The sequence below is a fragment of the Antechinus flavipes genome, chromosome 3 (genome assembly GCF_016432865.1).
Source record: "Antechinus flavipes isolate AdamAnt ecotype Samford, QLD, Australia chromosome 3, AdamAnt_v2, whole genome shotgun sequence".
In the NCBI taxonomy this organism is placed as follows: domain Eukaryota; kingdom Metazoa; phylum Chordata; class Mammalia; order Dasyuromorphia; family Dasyuridae; genus Antechinus; species Antechinus flavipes.
In genome coordinates this window covers 286250343-286274415 of record NC_067400.1, presented here as the reverse complement: position 1 = coordinate 286274415, position 24073 = coordinate 286250343, and the positions used below count along the sequence as shown (strand labels likewise).

General features: G+C 33.0%; 1 protein-coding gene across 3 annotated transcripts in view; it reads right to left on the bottom strand.

Moving 5' to 3' along the window:
• RPS6KA3 (ribosomal protein S6 kinase A3) overlaps window positions 1-24073 on the bottom strand; it is a 99735-nt gene that overhangs the window by 24115 nt on the left and 51547 nt on the right. For all 3 annotated transcript variants that reach the window (XM_051985130.1, XM_051985128.1, XM_051985129.1), the window contains exons 5-13: window positions 16631-16711; window positions 15335-15414; window positions 14635-14741; window positions 9780-9817; window positions 9456-9598; window positions 7152-7222; window positions 5917-6005; window positions 5725-5789; window positions 3163-3265 (exon numbers count right to left, since the gene is read on the bottom strand). In XM_051985130.1, the coding sequence (XP_051841090.1) occupies window positions 3163-3265; window positions 5725-5789; window positions 5917-6005; window positions 7152-7222; window positions 9456-9598; window positions 9780-9817; window positions 14635-14741; window positions 15335-15414; window positions 16631-16711 (777 nt within the window). The remainder of the gene's footprint in view (window positions 1-3162; window positions 3266-5724; window positions 5790-5916; window positions 6006-7151; window positions 7223-9455; window positions 9599-9779; window positions 9818-14634; window positions 14742-15334; window positions 15415-16630; window positions 16712-24073) is intronic.

Below are 24073 nucleotides of genomic sequence, written 5' to 3'. Positions count from 1 at the left end.
AACATTTTTCATTATAAGTTATCTGGGATCACTGTATTGCTAAGAATAGCCAAGTCATTCACAGCTGATCATCATACAATAGTGCTGTTACGATATACAATGTTCTCCTGGTTCAGCTCATTTCACTTTTCAATTTATATAAGTTTTTCCAAGTTTTCCTTAGAGCATCCTGCTTATCATTTCTTATAGCAATTATTATATTATTTAATCACAATCATATACAATCACTTGTTCAGCCATTTCCCAATTGATGGACAATTCCAATTCTTTGCCACCACTAAATGGCTGAAAATATTTTTGTACTTATAGGGTTCTTTTCCTTTTCGTTTTTTATCTCTTTGCAATATAGACCTATTAGCAGCGGTATTACTTGGTCAAAGACTATACCCAGTTTTAAAGCCCTCTAGACATAGTTCCAGATTGCTCTACAGAATAGTTGGATCAGTATACCACTCCACCAACAGTACATCAATGTCTCAAGTTTTCCATATACCCTCCAGTATTTGTCATTTTCTTTTCCTCTCATAATAGCCAATTTGATAGGTAAGTGGTGGTAGTGTGGACATTTTTCTAAATAATAATGATTTCAGATCATTTTTTCATTATGACTATAGATAGCTTTGATTATTTCAGCTGAAAACTGCCTGTTTATACCCTTTGACTATCAATTGAGGAATGGCTTATTTCTATACATTTTACTCAGTTCTTTATATATTTGAGAAATGATATGTTTATCAGAGAATCTTTCTGTAAATTATTTTTTTAGTTATAATTACTACATATTTTTCTCCATACTATTTTCCCTGTTTATCCTACTCTCTCCTTTCACTCTGTTCACTCTAAAAAGGAATTAAAAAAAAAAAGTTAAAATTGTATTTATATTTAACTAGGGGAAAATATTTAAAAATGAGTTTGTTTACATTCTTCTAGGATAGGGATAGTTTAGACAAGGTAAAGCACATGAAGAAGGGCAAAGAAAATTCTGAACCTAGACAATGAAAGGCTTCAATTGTTATAGAATAAAACACGTATTTTATGCTGTAAGAGAGAGCCACTGAAACCTTCTCAGTAGGGCAGAAAAAATTTTGGACCTAGACAATGAAGGGCTTCAATTGTTAGAGAGTATAAACATGTATTTTATACTGTAAGAAGAGAGAGACACTGAAACCTTCTGAATAGGGCAGTGACAATAAAACTTGGGTTTAAGAATTATGACTTTGGCAACTGTGTGAAGGAGAGCCTGGAGGGGGAGAGACTATACAGAGGGAAATCAATTAGAAATTAATGCAATAGTCCACATGAGAAGTAAAAGGCTTGAATTAAGACAACAGTCTATGAGCTGAGAGGAAGGGAACAGATACAAAATCTATGGGAGGTAAAATCTGAAAAATTTAGTAGTTGATTGGACATTAGGGATGAGGTGGATTGAAGAGTCAAGGATGATTCCTAAGTTTTGAACCTTGAAAGGATGATTGTACCCCTGAAAGAAATAGTGAAGCTAGGAAGAGAAATGGGTTTAGAGAGAATGATAATACTGTCTGTTTTGGATGTACTGAATCTGAGATACTTGTGGGACACAAAGAAATATGAAGAAGGCAGTAATAAACTTATAAAAGAAAGTACTGGTAGATAAATAGAACTTGGAATCATCTAAAGAGATTACAATTGAACCCATAGGAACTGACAAGAAGCTTTAGGATAGACCTTTGTTGGAGGGAGGGGAGAGGAGACACACCAAAAACTAGGAAATATGTCATGGATGATGATCCAACAGAGAAAACTGGAGGAAAAGTGTCTATTATGTGCTATTGTGTTATAAATTAGTTAATACACAGAGCTACTACTCTTTTCTCTAATTTCCACTTATTTTCACTCTCTCCTTAACAAAAATTATGGACCAGTTTAATGTTTTTTGATTATATTTCAAAATATTCTAGAGGATCTCGTAGCTTAAAACCAAATGGTGAAGCAATATGGCACCATGGACAAAGCGCCAGCTACAGAGCTATGAAGCTATGGGTTCAAATTCTACATTTGACACACAATGACTCTTTTTAAACTTCTCAGTGCTCTGAGCAATTTCCTAAGACTAAGTGGAAGAAAGGTTGATGACCTACTTTCATAGAGGGTTTTCCATACTCAAAGAGTTTCCATTGCCAATCAAATTCAAGTTTGGTCCCTATTACTAAAATTATATTACTGGAACAAGTTCTGAAGTAATCTTTTTCTAAGAAGTTTGTACATACTAGGGACTATATCAGGTAGGTTCTACTATGCAAACCCAAAACAATTATGAAATGCAGTTCATCTTTTAATTTTCACTTCTCAAGAAATAAATGAAGCATTGTACAAGCATTTGAGAAATACTGAGAAATGTATTATGTGATTCATCTTGAAATTATTTGTTCTTATATAAAATTCAACTGGTGTTTGAATCTGAACTCAACAACTGCTTCTATTTTTTTTTTTTTAATTTGACCCATGCTTTTATTAGTAAAAGAAATTCCTGAAGAAACCATTATTGCTCTTTGGTACTTGTTCAATAATTTAGAGGCTCGAGGGGACTGAGAGGGTTACAGAGCCAGTATGTGTCAGAGATGAGACCTGAACCCTGTATTATTCACAGACCTGAATCTGTATCATTGGATTATAGAGTTTGTAGAATTTACTGGGGCAAAGTTGTTTTCCAGAATGGTTGGTCCAGTTAACAACTCCACTTAATAGTATCACCTGTAATTATAAAGGACACTGCTACATGCTGCAAATTCTTTTTTTAGTGGCTAGAGGTTAATTAAAAACTTTGTATCAAACAAAAAACTTTATTTATGAAAAAGCTTTCTATTTAATAGTGCAAAAGTTTTGATAACTGGAGTACTACAGAAAAGAACACAAAGCCTATGCTCCAATGATATATATCTATATCTATATAGATATAGATATATATATCTCATCAGACAAATTAAGAACTAAAGTAAGTCTTCAATCAAGCACAGTACATCTGGAAAAAAGATTTAAAAAATTTGATACTTCAATACTCATCAAATTTATACATTTTTCTGGGAGACTATTTAATTGCAAATTAATTTTCAAAAAAAGAATAAAATAAAGAGGGGTAGGCTTGTAATTTATAGTCTGTCTGCTCTTTCCCTTCCCACCTTTTACCTTTTGGAGTTTTTGCAGTAAATTCAGGATCAAAATAAAATGTGTCTTCAGGTCTACCAGTTGCAGGCTTAAAGGGTGGAAGAATTTCTCTTCTATATAATTTCTAGAGTAGAAGAAATAAGAATTATACTCATATATATAGTTATTTAGAATCATAGGGTATTAAGAGATAGAAAGTATAGTGTTCTATTTTAATTATATAAAAGGTAAGGCAAAGGAAGTCCAGGTGAAGTAAACAAAACAAAACAAAACAAAAACATTTAAGAGTCAATTAATCTATAACAACAAATGACAAAGAAGATTTCATGGTACTGTTAAAAAAAAAAAAGACAAAAACCCACTGGATTTGGAGTCAGGAGAGCTGGATTTCAATCTTAATTCTAGTACTTATTATCTTTGTGACTTTCAGTTACTTGTACTTATCAGGGCTGCTTCTATAAAATGAGGAGGCTGAACAAGATGATTTATAAAATCTCTTTTTAGATTTAAACGCTATGAAAAATTATTCTGTGAGGACAATAAATCAGGGAAGTCAAAGTTAAAACAGGAAGGATAGTCTGAACCAAGGGTAGAAAATAGATGGACAGCCATGGAATAAAGAGCTAGAAATAGTGCAAAAATCAAGTGATTCAACCACTATTTTGCAAAGATTTTTACTTTAAGTACTGCATACTCAGTTCAACAAGCAATAATATCCTTATTACGTATTAGAATCAAATCTCTAGGCAAGTGATACAAAGAAAAAAAAAAAGATCAGATTGAGTGGAAACAGAGGAGTTGCCCTGAAGGGGAAATATGCATAGTCAGACTGGAAAGACAGTTGATATGGCAAAATGTTATAGGAGCCAGAGAGCCTTGTGTTATATACCAGAGGCAATAGTTTATTATGGAAAATTCTTTAGAAAGATATTGACATAATGAGACCCACAATTTAGGAGTATGACTGTGAGAAGGATGAATGAAGAGGAAAGTGATTGCTGGATACAAGGAGACCAATTCGAAGATTATTGAATTACTCTATACAAGAAATGATGAGGATTCAAATTCAGAGTTATTGGAATAACAAAAAGAGGATCGAGAGATAGGATAGATAAGAAAGTCTGTACTGTCAGAATAATAAAATGGCATCTGGATAGATATACTATACATATTATTCTTAAATTATACTAATCATTCTAGTAGAATGTAAACTCATCGAGACTTTTCTTTTTGGTGCCACATAGCATGTGTTTTAATAAGTGCTTGTTGATTGATTATGTCCAAGGGGGTGAATGAGAATGAAGAGCAGAAGATATGATCCCTGGGGTGTGAATTTGAGTGAATGGAAGCACTGAATGAATGGAAATGAGTGTACCCCTGACACAGATATGGAAGTTAGGAGGAAGGCTGGGTCTAAATGGAAAGATAGTAAGTTCTGTCTTGCACATATTGGTTTTATGACCTCATGAGACACGTACATGGCAATATCTAGGAGACACATAGAGATGTGGAACTGGAGCTCAAGAATATATAATAAACAACTGTGATGGACTTGATTCTTCTCAATAATGAGGTAGTTCAGGGCAATTCCAAGTGACTTGTGATGGAAAGGGCCATTTGCATCCAGAGAGAATTATGGAGATTGAAAATGGATCAAAGCTTAGTATTTTCACCTATTTTTTGTTATTTTCTTTCTTGTATTTCTTCCTTTTTGATCTGATTTTTCTTGAACAACATGATGAATATGGAAATATGTTTAGAATAATCGCACATGTTTAACCTATATTGGCTTGCTTATTGTCTTGGGGAGAGGGAGAAAAATTTGAAATAAATGGTTTTGCAAAAGTAAATGTGGGAGACTATCTTTGCATATATTTGGGAAAAGATAATCCTACATAAAAAAAAGAAAAAGTATATGTATACATATATAAATTCCTTTTTTAAAGAGCACCAGCCCTGGAGTCAGGAAGACCTGAGTTCAAATCTAGTCTCAGATACTTAATATCTACTACTAGCAGTATTACCTGGGCAAGTCACTTAACCCCAATTAACCTCAAAAAAAAAAAGTAGAAATAAAAAAGACCTATAAAGTCACCAAATTGTGTAAACATCTGTCCTATGTATATATTCCAATAATAATAATAATGATAAAATGAAAATTAAAAAAAAGAGAGAATGGATTTATAGAATTGGAAGTTATCTACTTAACTATAATATTTGAAAATATAAATGCTAATAAGATCATCACTAAAGACAGCACAAGGAGAAAAAAAAGTCCAAGATACACCTTTGTGGTACACAGACAAATTTGGGGAAGTACACGGATAACAGTATTGGCATCATTCTAATTGATGTGGGGCAAATGTTCTGCAATGAGTATTGTGTAAGAGTTAGAAACACTATGTTTCAAATCCCTCATTTTAGAGATGCAGAAACTAAATCTTGGAAACTAAAGTGCCCTGCCCAAGATCATAGCAAGTTATAGCAGACAACCAAGTCTACATCCCCTGACTATTATGTCAGCATTTTTTTCACTCAGTATACCACACTTTCATATTAAGCAAATTTTTATTAAATACTTACATTCCAGTCTATTGTGGAGAAAAATGAATGCCTTTTAATTTCTTCAACTCCATCTGGCCCTGCTCCTATCAAAAGTCACTAAGATTAGTTGCTTACTTTTCATTAAGCAAGAAAAATTATTTATTATTTACTTACTCAAATGGCTGGCTTAAAACCATAAAATAACAATTTCAAAAAGTAAAAAAAGTTTACCTAATCTGTTAGCAGGATTTCGTTTGAAAAGCATACGTAAAAGACTTTGTGCTTCAGGGGTTAAAAACTGTGGCATTCCAAGTTTGGCTCTAAATATTAAAAAATAATATAAAATTTTAGTAAATAATCAACTATTGTATCACTCCCAGAGTTTCTTCAAAAGCTACAAATTAGGGAAATTGTTTTGAATAGTTATTTGGGATTATGAAAAGTCTTTTAAGAAAATAATTGCATGAAACTTTTAATATCAAAATCTAGAAAATAGATACAATTCTTTCACTTATTAAAATATTCAGTTCAAGTTACATGTTTTAAAAATGTAACAAACATTTATACAAACAGTATAAACAGTACAAACAGTAGAAAGTCAAACATAGATGTTACTACTTTCAAGAAAAAAAGATAGGATGCAAGAGTTGCTATGTGAATCATCACAGAATTTGTACTTCCTTGAGCAAATTAATATAATACTTCTGATGGAAGAGTGTTTGAATTTGAGAATACAATGGTGAAAAGGTTTTTAGAAAATGGGACCACATTTGTTTTTGGATGGGACCTATGAATTAAGGGATGTATGATGTATGTAAATTTAAAGATTTGGTAAGAAAATCCTACTACCACTGCAGAACAACCATTGCTCTGTATTTCATAGTTACTTGGGTTGAGTAATTTGATCAGTGTTAAACAAAGGTGAGCCTTGAACATAGTTCTTCTTGACCCCAAAGTCAGCTTTCTATATATTACATTGCCTCTTAACTAAATAGAATAAGGTAGGACTATTTTAGCTGTCATTAATAGTACTATAAAGTTATGGATCTTTTTCTTTTTAAAACAACAACAAAACACACAGTAAATGCAATATTTATTTCTCTGCTAATTTTATATACCAATTACAATTTTTTGCAATATTTCAAATGTTCCAGCCTTGGTCATTTATTAAAGTAAAAATGCTTCCCTGAAGTCTTATAAAGCAGACTGGGAGCTTGCATTGAAAAGGCCCTTGGATTGACTATGTCTATTTCATGATGAATACGGTCAGAGCTGTAACTCAACAAGTTGGTTGCAGTGTGATGTATTTTTGGGTCACAACAACTCCTGAAGATTAACCCACAAATTGTAGAGGAGTTTCAGTTTAGTATGAAAGGAAGGAACACCAACAACAATGAAATCATGGTTCTTTGAAGTATAAAATATAGATTTTAAGTTTATAGTACAGTATAAATAAGAATACTTACTTGAGGATCATAGTCATAGTTTCTTTTCGGTCTTTCCCTTGAAATGGTAAAGTACCAGTAAGCATCTCAAACTGTAAAAATAAAATATTTAGCTGCATCAAGTAAATGGATGATTGCCAAACAAGGACTCTAAAAAATGCCACAATATAAAGAACCAGGAAATTAATACGATTTATGTATATGCATTACTAGTAAACATTTGCCAGTTATCTTAAAGAAATGTTTAACCCACAATCTATTAGCTGAAAGTTTACACATTTTAAAAATTCTTATGTATTTTTGAAGAATTGGCAAAAAAATTCATATCAAAATTCATATATAATGTTTGAAGAATGGCTTGTGATTATGGCCAATGCATGAATTTGTTTTGCTTTACTATATATACTTATAACAAGGGTTTTATTTTTCCCTTTTTTCAAAGAAAAGATTACAAAAGTATTCGGGAGAAAAAATGTAGAATTAAAAAAATACAAATGTATAATCATTTCTGTTGTTTAAGTAACAAGGTCACATGAATTACTTTTTAAAAAGTGCTTTGTACATCAACTTTATGGAAAAGGAATAGCTTATAGTAGAGAATTCTATTCTAAACGAATAGAACTAAGCCATTTAAAAAATGAAAAAACTTAAAGAAATAGGAAAAAAAATCTAACAAAAGGAAGCATCATGATAGGAAAATTAGGAAAATATAAACATTATGAATTAGGTAGTGAATGAATTAGTCATAAAACAAAGTACTTATTATGTGAGAAATAAGGCTGAAGGGCATTACTTAATGGTGATGATTCAAGACAGGCTTCAGGAAGAAAGGAGCACTTGGACGCAACAGGTAAGACTGAGGACAACACTCCAGGTACAAGAAGCAACAGCAGCAGCAAAGGGGTAAGATGAAGGCAAAGATGGAGAAAAGAGAGCAGACTGATTTGACTAGAATATAGGGTATGGGGGGGATACTATCCATAAGATAAGACTGGAAAGGTAGTAACAGATTATGAAGAGTCTTGCAAGTCAGGCAAAGGAATATGAACTTTATTCAGAAGGAAACAGAAAATCTCTCTAGCCTTTTAAGTAGAAAAATGACATTATCATATCTATACATAAGAAAGATGATTCTGGCAGCAAGAAGAACACAGGACCATAGATTTTAAGAGTTGGAAGACACTTTAAAAGACACTATCCAAATCCCTCTTTTACAGATGAGCACACAGAATGGATTAAAAAAGAGTAAATCAGCAAGAATTTTGTCTACTGAAATGAGGGCAATGGGTAACAGAGAAGGGAGAAGAATGGGGTTAATTTTGTTCAGATGTAATCAACAGGACCTGGTAATTGATTGTATAGTAGAGATGATGAAAAAGGCTGAAGCAAATATAACCCAAATTACAAACCTGGGAGTGTAGGTAAATGGTGGTACCAAAGAAACAGCAAAGTTAAAAGGAAGCTTGGTTTTAGGCATATTGAGTTTAGATGGTAGATAATTGGTAGAGATGTTCTAAAGGTAGTTGGAAATTGAAATCTGTAGCTCAGAAGAGGGTTCATTAGTGAGTCATTAACTTCCATAGTAATTGTAACCCTGGAAATGGGAATGAAATAAGGCAAAGAATAGAAGACGACCAAAACAGACTCTGAGGAAGACTCATATTAAAAGGCTGTAAAGAGAATGAGACAAAGAAGGGGTTATAAAGATTAAAAAAAAGAACTAGGAAAATATAATTTTGATGGAATTCAGCAAAGGAATATCCAGTAAAGAGTAGCAGTCAATACTGTCAAAAGATGCAGAGATATCAAGAAGATATATCCCTATGTATTTTGAGGATTGATTTCTTTCTTATTATGTTTTTTATAGAAACAGCTGGCTATTAATTTAATATACAAGAAAATGCTCCCTTTGTCTCTCCTCAAAAGAAACAACAAATCTTTTCATCTAGGTCCTCACAATGTAAAAGCAGTGGAAAAAGCTACTGATACATTAGCCAGTTTTCATTTCCTGACAACCTTAGTAGAAAACTCGGGATTATCTACATTTCTTCCCTCCTGATAGAGAGTTCTTCTTTCTGTGTAACAAATATTGCTGAAAATATTCTCACTGTGTAACGTAATAGACTGTTCTTACCTTAGTTATTAAAATAAGAAAGGCTTTTATGAAAGGATTAACTTGTTTCAATCTAATATAAAAATAAACTTACTATTAAATCTACAAATACTGGAAATCAAAACATAAAATAAATGGCTTTTAATATAGTCTTATTCTCCTCCCTAACAACTAATACCATGTTTGCTCTTATTTAATAAACAAAATCTTACCATCAAAACACCAAAAGACCACCAATCTGCACTCTGTGTATGACCTCGTCGATTAACTACTTCTGGAGCCATATATTCTACTGTTCCACAAAAAGAATATGCCTTCTTCTCATGATCAATAGATTCTTTACTTAAGCCAAAATCTGTTTAAAAAAATCAACTTTATTATTTTCCTGAACTTATCATTTAAAACAATCTCCAATTTATATTATTTTATATTTAGATATATAATTATTATTTATTTCAGGAATTTTCTCTAAAAAGGCAATGCAAATTATAATGGCTAGGAAATAATACTTTAATAAAATTAAGATTTATATTTACCTGTTAACTTGATGTGGCCTTCTTCATCAAGTAGTATACTGGAAGAGAACACAAAAGTTTAAAAATCTTTTACCATCATGTTTGTAGAACATTCAATATACTAAACTAACTTCACAGAAGAATTTGTTACAGAGTAGCTAAAACTGAAACTCTATCTTTACCTACAAAAATAAATGATAATACTGGGAGAGGGAGAAAGGAAACAACATTTTAAATTGTACCTGGAAGACAACAATCATAAAACAATTAACAAGACTGGGGGAGCCAAATGGCATTGTGAAAACCTGTAGATGTCAACTTTTTTACCCACAAGGTGATATAGCCACCATGGTGGTATTTTGTGAAAAGCCAAGATGCTACACTAATATATGCTGTTATTATTCTACTACGTTTTGATAAAATAATACCAAATGCCAAAGATAAAGATATTATGTGAATGATCCAGAAACACTTGAAAATAGCTATCACTAAATACAAAAGCAGCTCTGGAAATGCCATTGGCTACATATTCAACATATTATTTACAGTTAGATTCCAAAACTTTAGATCAAAAAGCAAACTTCTCTAATCATGTGTTATTGCATCATTTATGATATAGTGGTTACAGATGGGGGGAGAAAATGGAAACTTTTATTAAAGTGAAGAAGTTAGAACGATATGTATCATTAAGTCATTCTGGGAAAAATAAATCTAGAATGAGAATGTGAACCATTTTCAGCAACTGGACTCAACATCACAGAAAATGCTGACAAGGATTAGATTGCTACTTGCTTACAGTGCTAGAATTTTACTACTACTAAAATTTGCATTTATTTACTAAGTTCTACTTACTGTTGTAACTTAAAATAACAACTCTGTAGTAAGGCTGCAATAGAATATATTAAGGCAGAAGTATTATAGCTCCAAGTGAAGAGATCAAGAAATTATATACTTCAGATCAGAGTGTTGTTGTAAATGGTACTTCTATGACTCAAACCTAGTTTTCTGACTTTAACTCTCGTTTTCCTTTCATTATATAGGACAATTATATATCTAGAAAGTGAATGCCAAATTTTGGGGTCATAGGGTTTTTTTGGTTTGTTTGTTTGTTTTGCCAAATTCTCCCAGAGAGAATCATAATATATTATAAAAAAGAAGAGAACCCCGCATTTTGGATCCCAACATGGGGCGCCAAAATGTGGTGTTCTCTTCTTTTTTATAATATGAAGGTTCTCTCTGGGAGCAGGTTTCTTGGGGAAGTAGCCCTAGTATCAGTTCAGATCAATAATCACCCCAAATGCAGTCAGGGATTAAAGTACAGTCTTTTATTGTCTCTTCCAAAATCTTATCTCCTTCACTTGGGGCTCAGCTAGTTTTCTGGAGGCCTTCTCTCTCCTTGGTTCCAAGAGCTCTTGCTGCTAGTCCTCTGCCTCTGCTCCCTTTAGCCTCCAGCCAGCACAAAGGTGGAAGATGGAATGAATCTGTCTTGCTCCCCCGAGAGAAGGCTTCTGCTGAACGTCTGACCCTGACTGGCTCACTGTAGCTCTATTTACACTGGAAGTAAAAAATTGACTCCTCCTCCGAGGGAGGGATTAAGGGAGGTGTGAATTCACAAAGTTACAAAGTTAACTTTGTGAATCTCCCATACTTGTGAACTCCAATGAGTACTTAAATACATTAGTGAGTAAGAGAATTTGCTAAGTACCATGCTAAAATTAGGCAACTGACTTATCACTTTGTAAGGATTAGCTCTAAGGTGTGAACCAATAAGCACTGTATCAATTCCATTGAGTTAATACTAGGATTCTAAAATCTCCCTTGAGTTATCATCTTGTTTCAAGTTGAGTTAACACTAAGATTCTAACAAGTATCTATAAATACAACCCCCATATAAAAACTCTTTGGACAACTTCAATGATTCTTAATTGCATAAAGATAGTGAGAACAAAAGTTTGAGAACCACTGCTCTGTTATGTCTTATCCTGCTGAAATTAAAAAAAAAATTTTTACTTTTTGTTTTTAACTTATTTCTTAAGATGTAGTAAATAAAAAGTTCAAAGGTGAGTGACCTCTTTTATATTTCCAGTCACTTTATTTCTCTACTATCCATAGCCACTGACTTCTTTTCTGTTTCTTAAATAAGATATTCTATCTCCCAACTCTGTGTATTTTTACTGGTTGTTCTTCATCCATGGAAATCTCTTCAGGGATGAAAGAATCTGCCTTGCCATTTTCACCTTCTGGCTCCTCCAGTTCTTTCAATCTTAGCTACAGTCCTACTTTCTACATGAAGATTTCCCTGGTCTGGGCAGCTAGGTGGCATAGTGGATAGAGCACTAGGCCTGAAGTCAGGAGGACCTGAGTTCAAATATGACCTCAGACACTTAGCTGTGTCTGATCTAGCTGTGTGACCCTGGACAAGTAACTTAACCCCAATTGCCTCAGCAAGAAAAAAAAAAAAAAGAAAAAAAAAAAAAAGATGATGATTTCCTTGGTCTCCATCAATGCTAGTGTTTTTGGCCTGAGATTATTTCCATTTAATCCTGTACATATCTTGTGTGTGCATAGTTACCTCTATATGATTACTGTTTTTGCATTTCTTTGTATCCCTACAGCTTAGCACAATACTTAGCACATAAGATGCTTAATAAGTGTTGACTTTCAAACAAAAAATGACATTGATCTGGAGTAAGAAGACTTACTTTCAAATCTGAATTCTTGTTGCCTGTGTAACCTCAGCCAAATCACTCTGGGTCATAATCTTAGATCTTTTTGTCACCATCTAGCATTTCACTTCTTTGTTCTGGAACTCTGAAATTCTTGTATCCAATTGTAATCTTTTATAACTCCATCTTTCCCTCTGTGTTATGATGCCTAACTTTATCTTTTATCATCACTATGATCTCTATTATTTCCACACCTCAATTCTCTCCCAAACTATTTTGGTATATTCCCAAACTATGATACTAACAATAATCTTCCCTTCACATAGAAGGTAAGCTAGCTCTACTTGACACTATCCTCCAGTCTTCATTCCCTTACTCAACTCTGCCCTAAGTCATGCCTAACCAGACCCCATCTCCTAGTTTACTGCCAGCATTTACTTCCTTTTCTTCTATTTATGTACTCCTGAATGAAACTGGAGGAAATCACAGACCTGCTGATTGGGCCCACTACAAATGTATACTATCACATCTCAGCTGGGTTCTCCAAGAAGCACGGTAAACATTCTAGTTTTCAATTGATTTCCTGCCCTATTCTCCAAAGTAGTTTATATTAGATGATCTGCAAAATTTGCTTCCAGACAACTTTCTTTAATTCTTTTTGGAAAGATGCTGTTTGAACAATTTCAAAGTCATTAAGCATAATGATGCATTTTTCCATTTCTTCTCCTATCTGTAGCATTTCTGGGTTTGTTTTACTTTTCCCTATTGACTTTTCAAAACACTTTAATATATATTTGAAGGGTTGTATTATTTAACTCAGTAATCTTATCAGCACCAATGAGTTCAAATGATTTCCAGACCTATTGAACCAAGATTCTGTCTTCTAAGCTACAGTCACAAAGGTCCAATAGTAACTCAGAAATCTAGAATTGGAAGTTCTAAAAAGCATCTTGAATACAGTTAAGTCCAAAAAATACTCATCCTTTTTCTATCTTAAACTTTCCCTACTTCTAAATTTTGTATCATTATAGAAGACACTATTATCCTCCCTGGCAGCCCAAGCTTACAATCTTAATGTCATCCTCAACCAACTATTCTCAACCATCCCATATTTCCAACTGGTTGCAGAAATTTTGTTTTTACTTTTACATTTCTCTTATATTTTTCCTTCTTTCTGTTCATATAGATACCACCACATAGCATCTTCTTCCATGACTAATGTTGCCTTCTGTTTTTCTTAAGTGTTTTCCTACTCCAATCTATCATTTAATCAGCTTCCAAAGTGATTTTCTTATGGTACGGATCTGGCCAAGTTTCCTGCTTCCTCAATAAGGACCATTGGCTCCCTATTACTCAGACCAGTAGTATCAAACTCAAATAGAAATAGGCCACTTCATACACAATTCATAGATGAGATCACTGTGGATTGCATATTAATATCTGTTTTAATGTATTTGTAATTTATTGTATTAAATATTTTCCAATTTCAATCTGGTTCAGGGTATGCTCAGGAATGACTGCAAGCTTCATGTGGTCTATGAAGTGCATGACTTAGAGCAGGGGTCCTTAAACTACGGCCCGCAGGCCAGATGCAGCAGCTGAGGATGTTTATCCCCCTCACCCAGGGCTATGAAGTTTCTTTATTTAAAGGCCCACAAAACAAAGTTTTTATTTTTACTATAGTCTGGCTCTCCAACAGTCTGAGAGACAGTGAACTGGCCCCCTATTTAAAAAGTTTGAGGACCTCTGAATAAGATTGACAGTATTCTTTTGCATTTAAAGATCTTCATAACCTAGTCACTTCTTGCTTTTTGAGTCTTATTACACTTTATGTCCTTCCTTGAACTCTGTAATAATGTGACACTCCTATTTACAGTTCCTTGAACATGACACTTTTGATCCTATGTCTGGGCCTTTGCACTGGCTGTGCCTCATGTTTGGAATGCTTTGCCCTCCCACCTCTGACTACTATTTTCTTTCTTTTTTTTTTTTTAATATTGTTTTCTTTCAAAGTTTTCCTACCTTTCCTACTGCTTTTCTAAATTTATGAGTTATATATATCAAAATTTTATGTAAAGCTAGAACTAGTTATGTCAATTATCATCTTGCTGACAATCATGCTTTAAAATTTTAAGCTTAAAACATTGAAATTTTTGTTCCTGTTTTAAAGATTAAGGAGAATTGATGCATTTAATAAAAGCAATTCTTACTTTTCTGGTTTTAGGTCTCTATAGATTATTCCAAGACTATGTAAATGATCTAAAGCAAGTGCAAGTTCAGCCAAGTAGAATTTGACATCTTCTTCTGTGAACATTACCTAAGGAAAGAAATGAAATTTTACTTAGTGCTCATTTTAGTTTGTTCTTGTGCATTTAAAAACAAAAACAAGTGTTTTTCATCTGTGGTTCTGGTTCTAAAAAACAATCGGCAAATATGATTATATCTACTTTATCTAATCAATTATCAGAACTTTATTATTATGCACTAATTCAAACAACCAAATATTTAAGTTTCTAGGGCTATGTGAAACATACAAAAGATTTTTATATTATACAAAATTTAATTCAATGATGACTTTATTGCTGTCTAGTCATTTAATACCCATTGTTAAGTACCTATTATATGCACAGCACCTTTTAAAATAAGAGAATCTCGTTTGGATTCCTGAAATCCTGAATTCAAGGATTTCTTTACAATACATCTTTGCACCTACAACTATTTTTATCTGACATAACTGAAAGAAATGCCAGCAGATTGCTTTAGTCATTTATCTTTCTAGAATTAAGGTCCTTATTTTCAGGACAAAACCAAAAATTAAGAAAATAATTCTGGATCACTGATTCTTTAATGAGAATCTTGTATCAGAGATAGGTTACAGCACACTGGAGGAATAAATACAGAATTACTTACTTCTTTGGATAAGCGTGTAAACAAATCACCTCCCCTGAGAAAATCCAAAATAAGATACAGTTTCCCTTCAGTTTGAAAAGCTGAAAATATTAATTTAAAGAGAAAATATTAGTAAGCACCAATCAATATAGTTTATACTTCTAAGTATTTATTTGGGCAATTTAATCAAAATTTTTTGAATTAAAAAATAAAAGGCTAATAATCTGTAGCTTTAAAAATTGGGGTCAGTTCTAATCACTAATTTTTCTTGCTATAGAAATAAAAAATTCAGTATTAAATGGAAGCAATAAGAGTTTATTACTTTTTCTTGACTGAAGTTCTTATATTTAATTTTCTAACTAGTTGTGAACTATCAATTTATGAAATATTATTTTCTCCTGTTTTAGAAAAAATATTCTTGAAATGAAGAAAAACACCCATTTATTTAAAATGAAGCATGGCTGGATCCAGCCACACACCAAAAGAGCCACTATTCTTTATAATAAGGAGGCGAGACAGTCTGGGGGGCTTAGTGCTATCTCAACATTCATCTCTGGCATTCCTATTTTTAAGACTGTATCAACTTACAGCTATTATTCAAACATTACTCTATCTTTTAGAATATTTACCATCAAGATCAACTTAAATTTTAATCCAAAATAAATTCAAACACTAAGGTTAGTATAAAACAAAAACAAACCAGAAACACAAAAACACAATAAATTTCTCTATATTAAACTATTCCTTTTATTACAAATACTACTTAGTAATTGGAGTAGAAAACAGCAAACAATATATTATATAATATATATATATGTAACTATATTACATAATATAACTAAATACATTGGAAAAAGCAATAAGAGCTCAAACTCCAGGGAGAATGGTGGAAATTGAACTATAAGAATAATTTAAAACATGTATTTCTATAGGAAAAATGACAGCACAAGTTTTAAAATTTAAACTTGTATGTGCGCATGCACATATGCATGCCTCTTACTGCCTACTATTTAGGTATTGTATTTTAATTTTTATCAAGCTTTGTGACTAAACATACGTATCAGCAAATACAATTCTGCATATATTTAATTTTTCACATATTATGAGCTGCATCAAGCAATTGCAAAATAATTTTCTATTTGTGAATTATTTAGTAAATATTTTAGTTTCAAGCAGGATAAAAATGAATGACCAATCTAAGTTTAAGCAACTATAGTTGTAGGACAGGTAAATTAAACTACTTAAAAATCCAGCCTATCTTTATTGATATATAATATATATCGTAACCTCTGCCATTCTTCAGTAAAACTTACTTACCATAATGCAACTTAACAATAAATGGATGGTTAACTTCTACCAGAATATCACGTTCCATTTTCGTCCGAACACGATCTCGAACTGTAAGACACAGCCCATATAACTGAATCAGAATAGCTCTGAAATCTTTAGAGCCATGTTTGTGTGTATATAAGTGTATGTAAATATAAATATAAAATTTCTTGTCATCTGAATTACTAGAAAGTAACAAAATACTAATAAGTTAAATATGTTAAAGAATTCGTTGAAGCTTCAAATATGGCTCAAAAATGTTTTTCCCTTTCTTTTTAAAAAGAAAAAAGCACATTAGAACCTGGTTTTAAAATTGGTTGAAACATCTCTGGGAGGAATTGCTAACACAGTGAATGACAGAGTTAGGAATCAAAAAGCTTTTGTATGATAGGCTATTCAAACTTATTAAGATGAAATTTAAAAGAGCTAAATGAAGGTCTTATATATTTGGGATATGAGGAATGAAAATGAACAGCCTCATTCACTGAAATATTCTTTTTCTATTTTATATAGGACAAGAAGGTTGAACTATTAAGTTTTGAGTCTTCATGACTAGAAAAAATTATGCTACTGACAGAAATTTATAAAATCTGGACAACAGGAGTACTGTTTTGTGGTGGAAAGGGGTAGAGTTGGTATTAGTTCTGTTGTTTTTCAGTTATTTTCAATCATGTCCAATTCCTCATGACCCCATTTGGGGTTTTTTTAAGAAAACATGAGAGGTTTGCTGTTGGAATCTTTACAAATTGTTAAGTCATTAGAGTTGATAGAGACAATAATTATCTAATTTAGCATGGTTCAGTATGATTGATCTGATCTTACAAGGAGATGTTATGTACTAAGTACTAAGAAGTACTAAGTAGAACTGATAAAAACAATGCTTGTGTTCACACCTTTAGAGAGCTCATATAAGCAAGAAGCTCTTAGGCCAGAGAGCATTCTGGGAGGAAACCCATAATCCCACTCTCTTGGAAAAGGAGCATAAATAGAGCTTCAGTGAGCCAGTCAAGGGAATTCAGCTGAATTAGACTGAGAGGGGAGCATCAAGTGAGTTCAGCCAGAAGCCCTCTCTTGGAGGCAAGAAAGATTCATTACAACTTTCACCTTTGTGCTGGCTGGAAGCTGAAGAAAGCAGAGGCAGAAGCAAGGGACAATCTGCAAGAGCTCTTGGAACCAAGCAGTTAGCCTATCTAATTCCATTCTATTTACCACTTTTGGGATTTCTCCTCATCATCTGACAATTACATTGGAGCTGTTTGCACTGATACTGTATCAGTTGGGTTAAAAGGCCTGTATTCTCCCAACTGTAATACTGATGGCTTTTCTGTTGGTTGATGACATCAGAGTCCTGAATTTCTAAAGACTCTTTGGGTGTAACCTCAGCTGTTATCATGCCCCATCTGTCTTTTGATTGATACCTTGGAGCTGGGCTCTGCCTCTCATTTCTCTGGGTCACTATACATTCAGAGGCCCAGTGAAAGCCTTGGTTGCATTTTGGACATGGGGTTTTGGGTTTTATTCTCTCACCCTGTCTTCTCATTCTATCTCCATATCTACAATGGGCTCTCAAATGTCCAACTTTTCCACACTGAAAACATCAACGAGTTTCTCTAGAAGTCTCTTGCCAAGAGGGACCCTGCCTTCTCATATTCATCATAGTTTGGGTATAATAAGCATTTGTGCCCACTGTGGCACAGCATCATATGATCTCCTCTAAAGGTGCAGCTTTGTCTAATCCCCATATAATTCTTTTGCAAACCTCATTGGCATTTTCCTTAGCCAAATGTCTAGTCATTATTTCTGTGGCAGCATTATCCCCAATGGTTCTAAGAGTTTGTAAAAATTCCAACAGTTTGCCATTTCTTTCTCTAGCTCATTCTGCAGATAAGGAAACTGAGGCAAAGAGGGTTAGAAACTTGTCCAGTTCATCCAGCTAGGAAGTGTTTGAAGCCAGATTTGAACTCGGGAAGAAGAGTTTTCCTGACTTCGGCCTGGCACTGTATCCACTGCACTACCAGACTGCTCTTTTCACATCCTCTCATTATTCCCTTTGAGTAAGGCTTCTACATGGATTCTACTCTAAATTACATGTTAGTCACTTGGTTAAAGAGGTAATTTGAAAACAAAAATACAGATAGAGATGAATTAGACTGAAGAGGTAAAAGTCTGATCTTTTTATTCTGCAATCACTGCCCTCATGGCTAGAACAATGAAACAGTGCTCCTGATAGTAATGGGCAAACAGGGAAAAGAAATTAATGTTTTTTTCTTCTTAGATGGGCACTGACATTCATGTGAAAGTCCTGCTTATATTTAAAACTCATTGCACTTAAACCAAGGTTTTTTTATCTTTTCCATTACTATGTAACCAATCTTTCCCATTACCACTTTTCCAATAATTTTTATTGAAGTTTTCCTCTCTCATTTATTCTCATCACGTTAACAACAAATTTAGCTGATTTTATTTTTATGTATATATATGTATATGTATATATGTATGTATATGTATATATATACATAAAATATACATAAATATTTATATTTTATAAAAATATATTTTATATTTTTTATATTCGGCTCTACCTGTTATCCAATGTAACCTATATAATCTACACCTAGACCTTTATTATTTTATATTTAGCAAGTGCAACAGTTTCACATTCCAGACACAGCAGGAGTCCATTTTTACCTCTTTTGATCTAGTCTATGCAAAGCAATAAGCTGTTTTTTCCTTAACATTTTAATATCACTTGAGTTGTCAGAAGGCAGGTCTTGCTTTTATTGCTAATTAACTGTAAAACTGAGAAAATTATTTAATCTCTCTCAACCTCAATTTTTTATTTACAGAAAGATAGGGAGGGGGCTTATCTAGTATTCCTATTCTTTCAGGATAAAACTGCTGTCTAAAATAATCTTATTTTCCACATTTTCTTATATGTAACACTGAGGAGACTTTGTTTAAACAGAGTTGAAAATTAGCAGAGTCTCATTCACTTAAGTCTTCCTTTATTTCTTCTGATATAAGATTGTATAAAAATTCTTTGACCTAGTTTCTTTTGCTTATGTAAAAGTACTAGGAGCAAATATAAATCACCCTATGCTCAAGAATTTTAATTAGTATACTGGTTCAGAATAGAATGAGAGTTCTCTTTTGCTCTGGTAAACTACAAACCCTAAAATGGAATTTGTTATACTGATCTATGCTGGCAAAGTCGCTACATTCCTCTGAATAAATTTTTCTTATGTTGTAGTGCATTACTAAAGCTAAACCTTGCCTGAAACAAGAAAACAGTTTTAAGGGCTTTATGGTATTCTCCTAAGGTCTCTATGGTTCAAGAACAGTTCAAATAAATGATTTTTAATCTGTTTATGACTACAATTCACTGAGGACAAAAAAATTATCACAAGTCTTTTATTTCTATCAAAAGTAATAAGAAAACTTTTTGATACAACTTTTGATAAAACTTCAAAAAGAAATGTAATTTATGACAGAAACAAAAATAAAGAAACCACTAAATTGTAAACATTAATACAAGAGACCAGCATATAGATCAGAACTTTGAAAATCACTGTTTTAGTCAAAGACTATAGTTATAGTAGACTGAGTATAGATTTGGGAGTTAGGAAGTATTGAAATGCTAATCTGTAGATGTTTCTACTTCCCCTTATTAAGCTCTTTAAGTGAAGTTACTTTCTCCTTTATTATAACTGTTCAAAGACGAATGCTGTCTTGTTTTCTTTTTTAATGTTTTAATAAGTTTTTTTCCCAAAATACATTCAAAGATAGTTTTTCAACATTCACCCCTGTACAATCCAGTGTTCAAAATTTTCCTCCCTTCTTTCCTTTCCTTAAATAGCAAGTAATCCAATATACATTAAACATGTGCAATTCTTCTAAACATATTTCCACATTTATCATGCTGCATAAGAAAAATCAGATGAAAAAGGGAAAAAATGGAAGCAAACAAGAACAGAAAAGGAGAAAATACTATTCATAGTCAGTCTCCATAATCCTCTTTCTATATGCAGATGGCTTTCTCCCTCACAAGTCTAGACCAATACTGTCTTAATTGTCAAGGTCAAAAGCCTTTAAACTTTCTCATTCTGCAAGATCGTTCTGACTTTGGACATACTTTCCTCTTGGTTATTTTCTCCTGTTTGTTTCTGAGATATCAGTCTCCCAAGCTCTTAGCACTCCTCTATTCAGACCCATATTTCTTTTCTTTCTTTTTTTTTTTTAAATTTTTATTTAATAATTACTTTATATTGACACTCGTTTCTGTTCCGATTTTTTTTTCCCTCCCTCCCTCCACCCCCTTCCCTAGATGGCAAGCAGTCCTTTATATGTTGGATATGTTGCAGTATATCCTAGATACAATATATGTTTGCAGAACCGAACAGTTCTCTTGTTGCATAGGGAGAATTGGATTCAGAAGGTATAAATAACCCGGGAAGAAAAACAAAAATGCAGATAGTTCACATTCGTTTCCCAGTGTTCTTTCTTTGGGTGTAGCTGCTTTTGTCCGTCATTTATCAAATGAAACTCAGGTCTCTTTGTCAAAGAAATCCACTTCCATCAAAATATGTCCTCATACAATATCGTTGTCGAAGTGTATAATGATCTCCTGGTTCTGCTCATTTCACTTAGCATCAGTTCATGTAAGTCTCGCCAGTCCTCTCTGTATTCATCCTGCTGGTCATTTCTTACAGAACATAATATTCCATAACATTCATATACCACAATTTACCCAGCCATTCTCCAATTGATGGGCATCCATTCATTTTCCAGTTTCTAGCCACTACAAACAGGGCTGCTACAAACATTTTGGCACATACAGGTCCCTTTCCCTTCTTTAGTATTTCTTTGGGATATAAGCCCAATAGAAACACTGCTGGATCAAAGGGTATGCACAATTTGATAATTTTTTGGGCATAATTCCAGATTGCTCTCCAGAATGGTTGGATTCGTTCACAACTCCACCAACAATGCATTAGTGTCCCAGTTTTCCCGCATCCCCTCCAACATTCATCATTATTTTTTCCTGTCATCTTAGCCAATCTGACAGGTGTGTAGTGGTATCTCAGTCTTAATTTGCATTTCTCTGATCAATAATGATTTGGAACACTCTTTCATATGAGTGGTAATAGTTTCAATTTCATCCTCTGAAAATTGTCTGTTCATATCCTTTGACCATTTATCAGTTGGAGAATGGCTTGATTTCTTATAAATTTGAGTCAGTTCTCTATATATTTTGGAAATGAGGCCTTTATCAGAACCTTTAACTGTGAAAATGTTTTCCCAATTTGTTGCTTCCCTTCTAATCTTGTTTGCATTAGTTTTATTTGTACAAAGGCTTTTTAATTTGATGTAATCAAAATTTTCTATTTTGTGATCAGTAATGGTCTCTAGTTCATCTTTGGTCACAAATTTCTTTCTCCTCCACAAGTCTGAGAGATAAACTATTCTATGTTCCTCTAATTTATTTATAATCTCGTTCTTTATGCTTAGGTCATAGACCCATTTTGATCTTATCTTGGTATATGGTGTTAAGTGTGGGTCCATGCCTAATTTCTGCCATACTAATTTCCAATTATCCCAGCAGTTTTTATCAAATAATGAATTCTTTTCCCAGAAGTTAGGGGCTTTGGGTTTGTCAAACACTAGATTGCTATAGTTGACTATTCTGTCTTGTGAACCTAGCCTTTTCCACTGATCCACTAATCTATTTCTTAGCCAATACCAAATGGTTTTGGTGACTGCTGCTTTATAATATAATTTTAGATCAGGTACAGCTAGGCCACCTTCATTTGATTTTTTTTTTCATTAATTCCCTTGAGATTCTCGACTTTTTATTGTTCCATATGAATTTTGTTATTTTTTCTAGATCAATAAAATATTTTCTTGGAAGTCTGATTGGTATAGCACTAAATAAATAGATTAGTTTAGGGAGTATTGTCATCTTTATTATGTTCGCTCGGCCGATCCAAGAGCACTTAATATTTTTCCAATTATTTAAGTCTGACTTTATTTGTGTGGAGACTTTTTTATAATTTTGCTCATATAATTCCTGACTTTCCTTTGGTAGATAGATTCCCAAATATTTTATGGTATCAACAGTTATTCTGAATGGAATTTCTCTTTGTATCTCTTGCTGTTGGGTTTTGTTGGTGGTGTATAAAAATGCTGAGGATTTATGGGGATTTATTTTGTAGCCAGCTACTTTGCTAAAATTATGAATTATTTCCAATAGCTTTTTAGTAGAATCTCTGGGGTTCTCTAGGTATACCATCATATCATCTGCAAAGAGTGATAGTTTGGTTTCCTCCTTGCCTACTCTAATTCCTTTCATATCTTTCTCGACTCTTATTGTCGAGGCTAATGTTTCTAATACGATATTAAATAATAATGGTGATAGTGGGCAACCTTGCTTCACTCCAGATCTTACTGGGAAAGGTTCCAGTTTTTCCTCATTGCATATGATGCTTACTGATGGTTTTAAATATATGCTCCTGACTATTTTAAGGAAAAGTCCATTTATTCCTATGCTCTCAAGTGTTTTTATTAGGAATGGATGTTGGATTTTATCAAATGCTTTTTCTGCATCTATTGAGATGATCATGTGGTTTTTGTTTGTTTGGTTATTGATATAGTCAATTATGCTAATAGTTTTCCTAATATTGAACCAGCCCTGCATTCCTGGTATAAATCCTACTTGGTCATAGTGTATTATCCTGGTGACGATTTTCTGTAATCTTTTTGCTAATATTTTATTTAAGATTTTAGCATCAATATTCATTAGGGAGATTGGTCTATAATTTTCTTTCTCTGTTTTTAGCCTACCTGGTTTAGGTATCAGTACCATGTCTGTGTCATAAAAGGAGTTTGGTAGGACTCCTTCCATCCCTATTTTTTCAAATAGTTTATATAACATTGGAGTTAATTGTTCTTTAAATGTTTGGTAGAATTCACATGTAAATCCATCTGGTCCTGGGGATTTTTTCTTAGGGAGTTGATTGATAGTTTGTTCTATTTCTTTTTCTGAGATGGGACTGTTTAGGATATTTACTTCTTCCTCTGTTTGGGCAAGCTATATTTTTGGAGGTATTTTTCTATTTCATTTAAGTTGTCGAATTTATTGGCATAAAGTTGGGCAAAGTAACTCCTAATTATTGCTCTAATTTCCTCTTCGTTAGTGGTGAGTTCTCCCTTTTCATTTTTAAGACTAACAATTTGATTTTCCTCTTTCCTTTTTTAAATCAGATTTACTAAGGGTTTGTCTATTTTGTTGGGTTTTTCATAGAACCAACTCTTAGTTTTATTAATCAATTCAATAGTTTTTTTACTTTCAATTTTATTGATCTCACCTTTTATTTTTAGAATTTCAAGTTTAGTGTTTGACTGGGGGTTTTTAATTTGTTCCTTTTCTAGCAT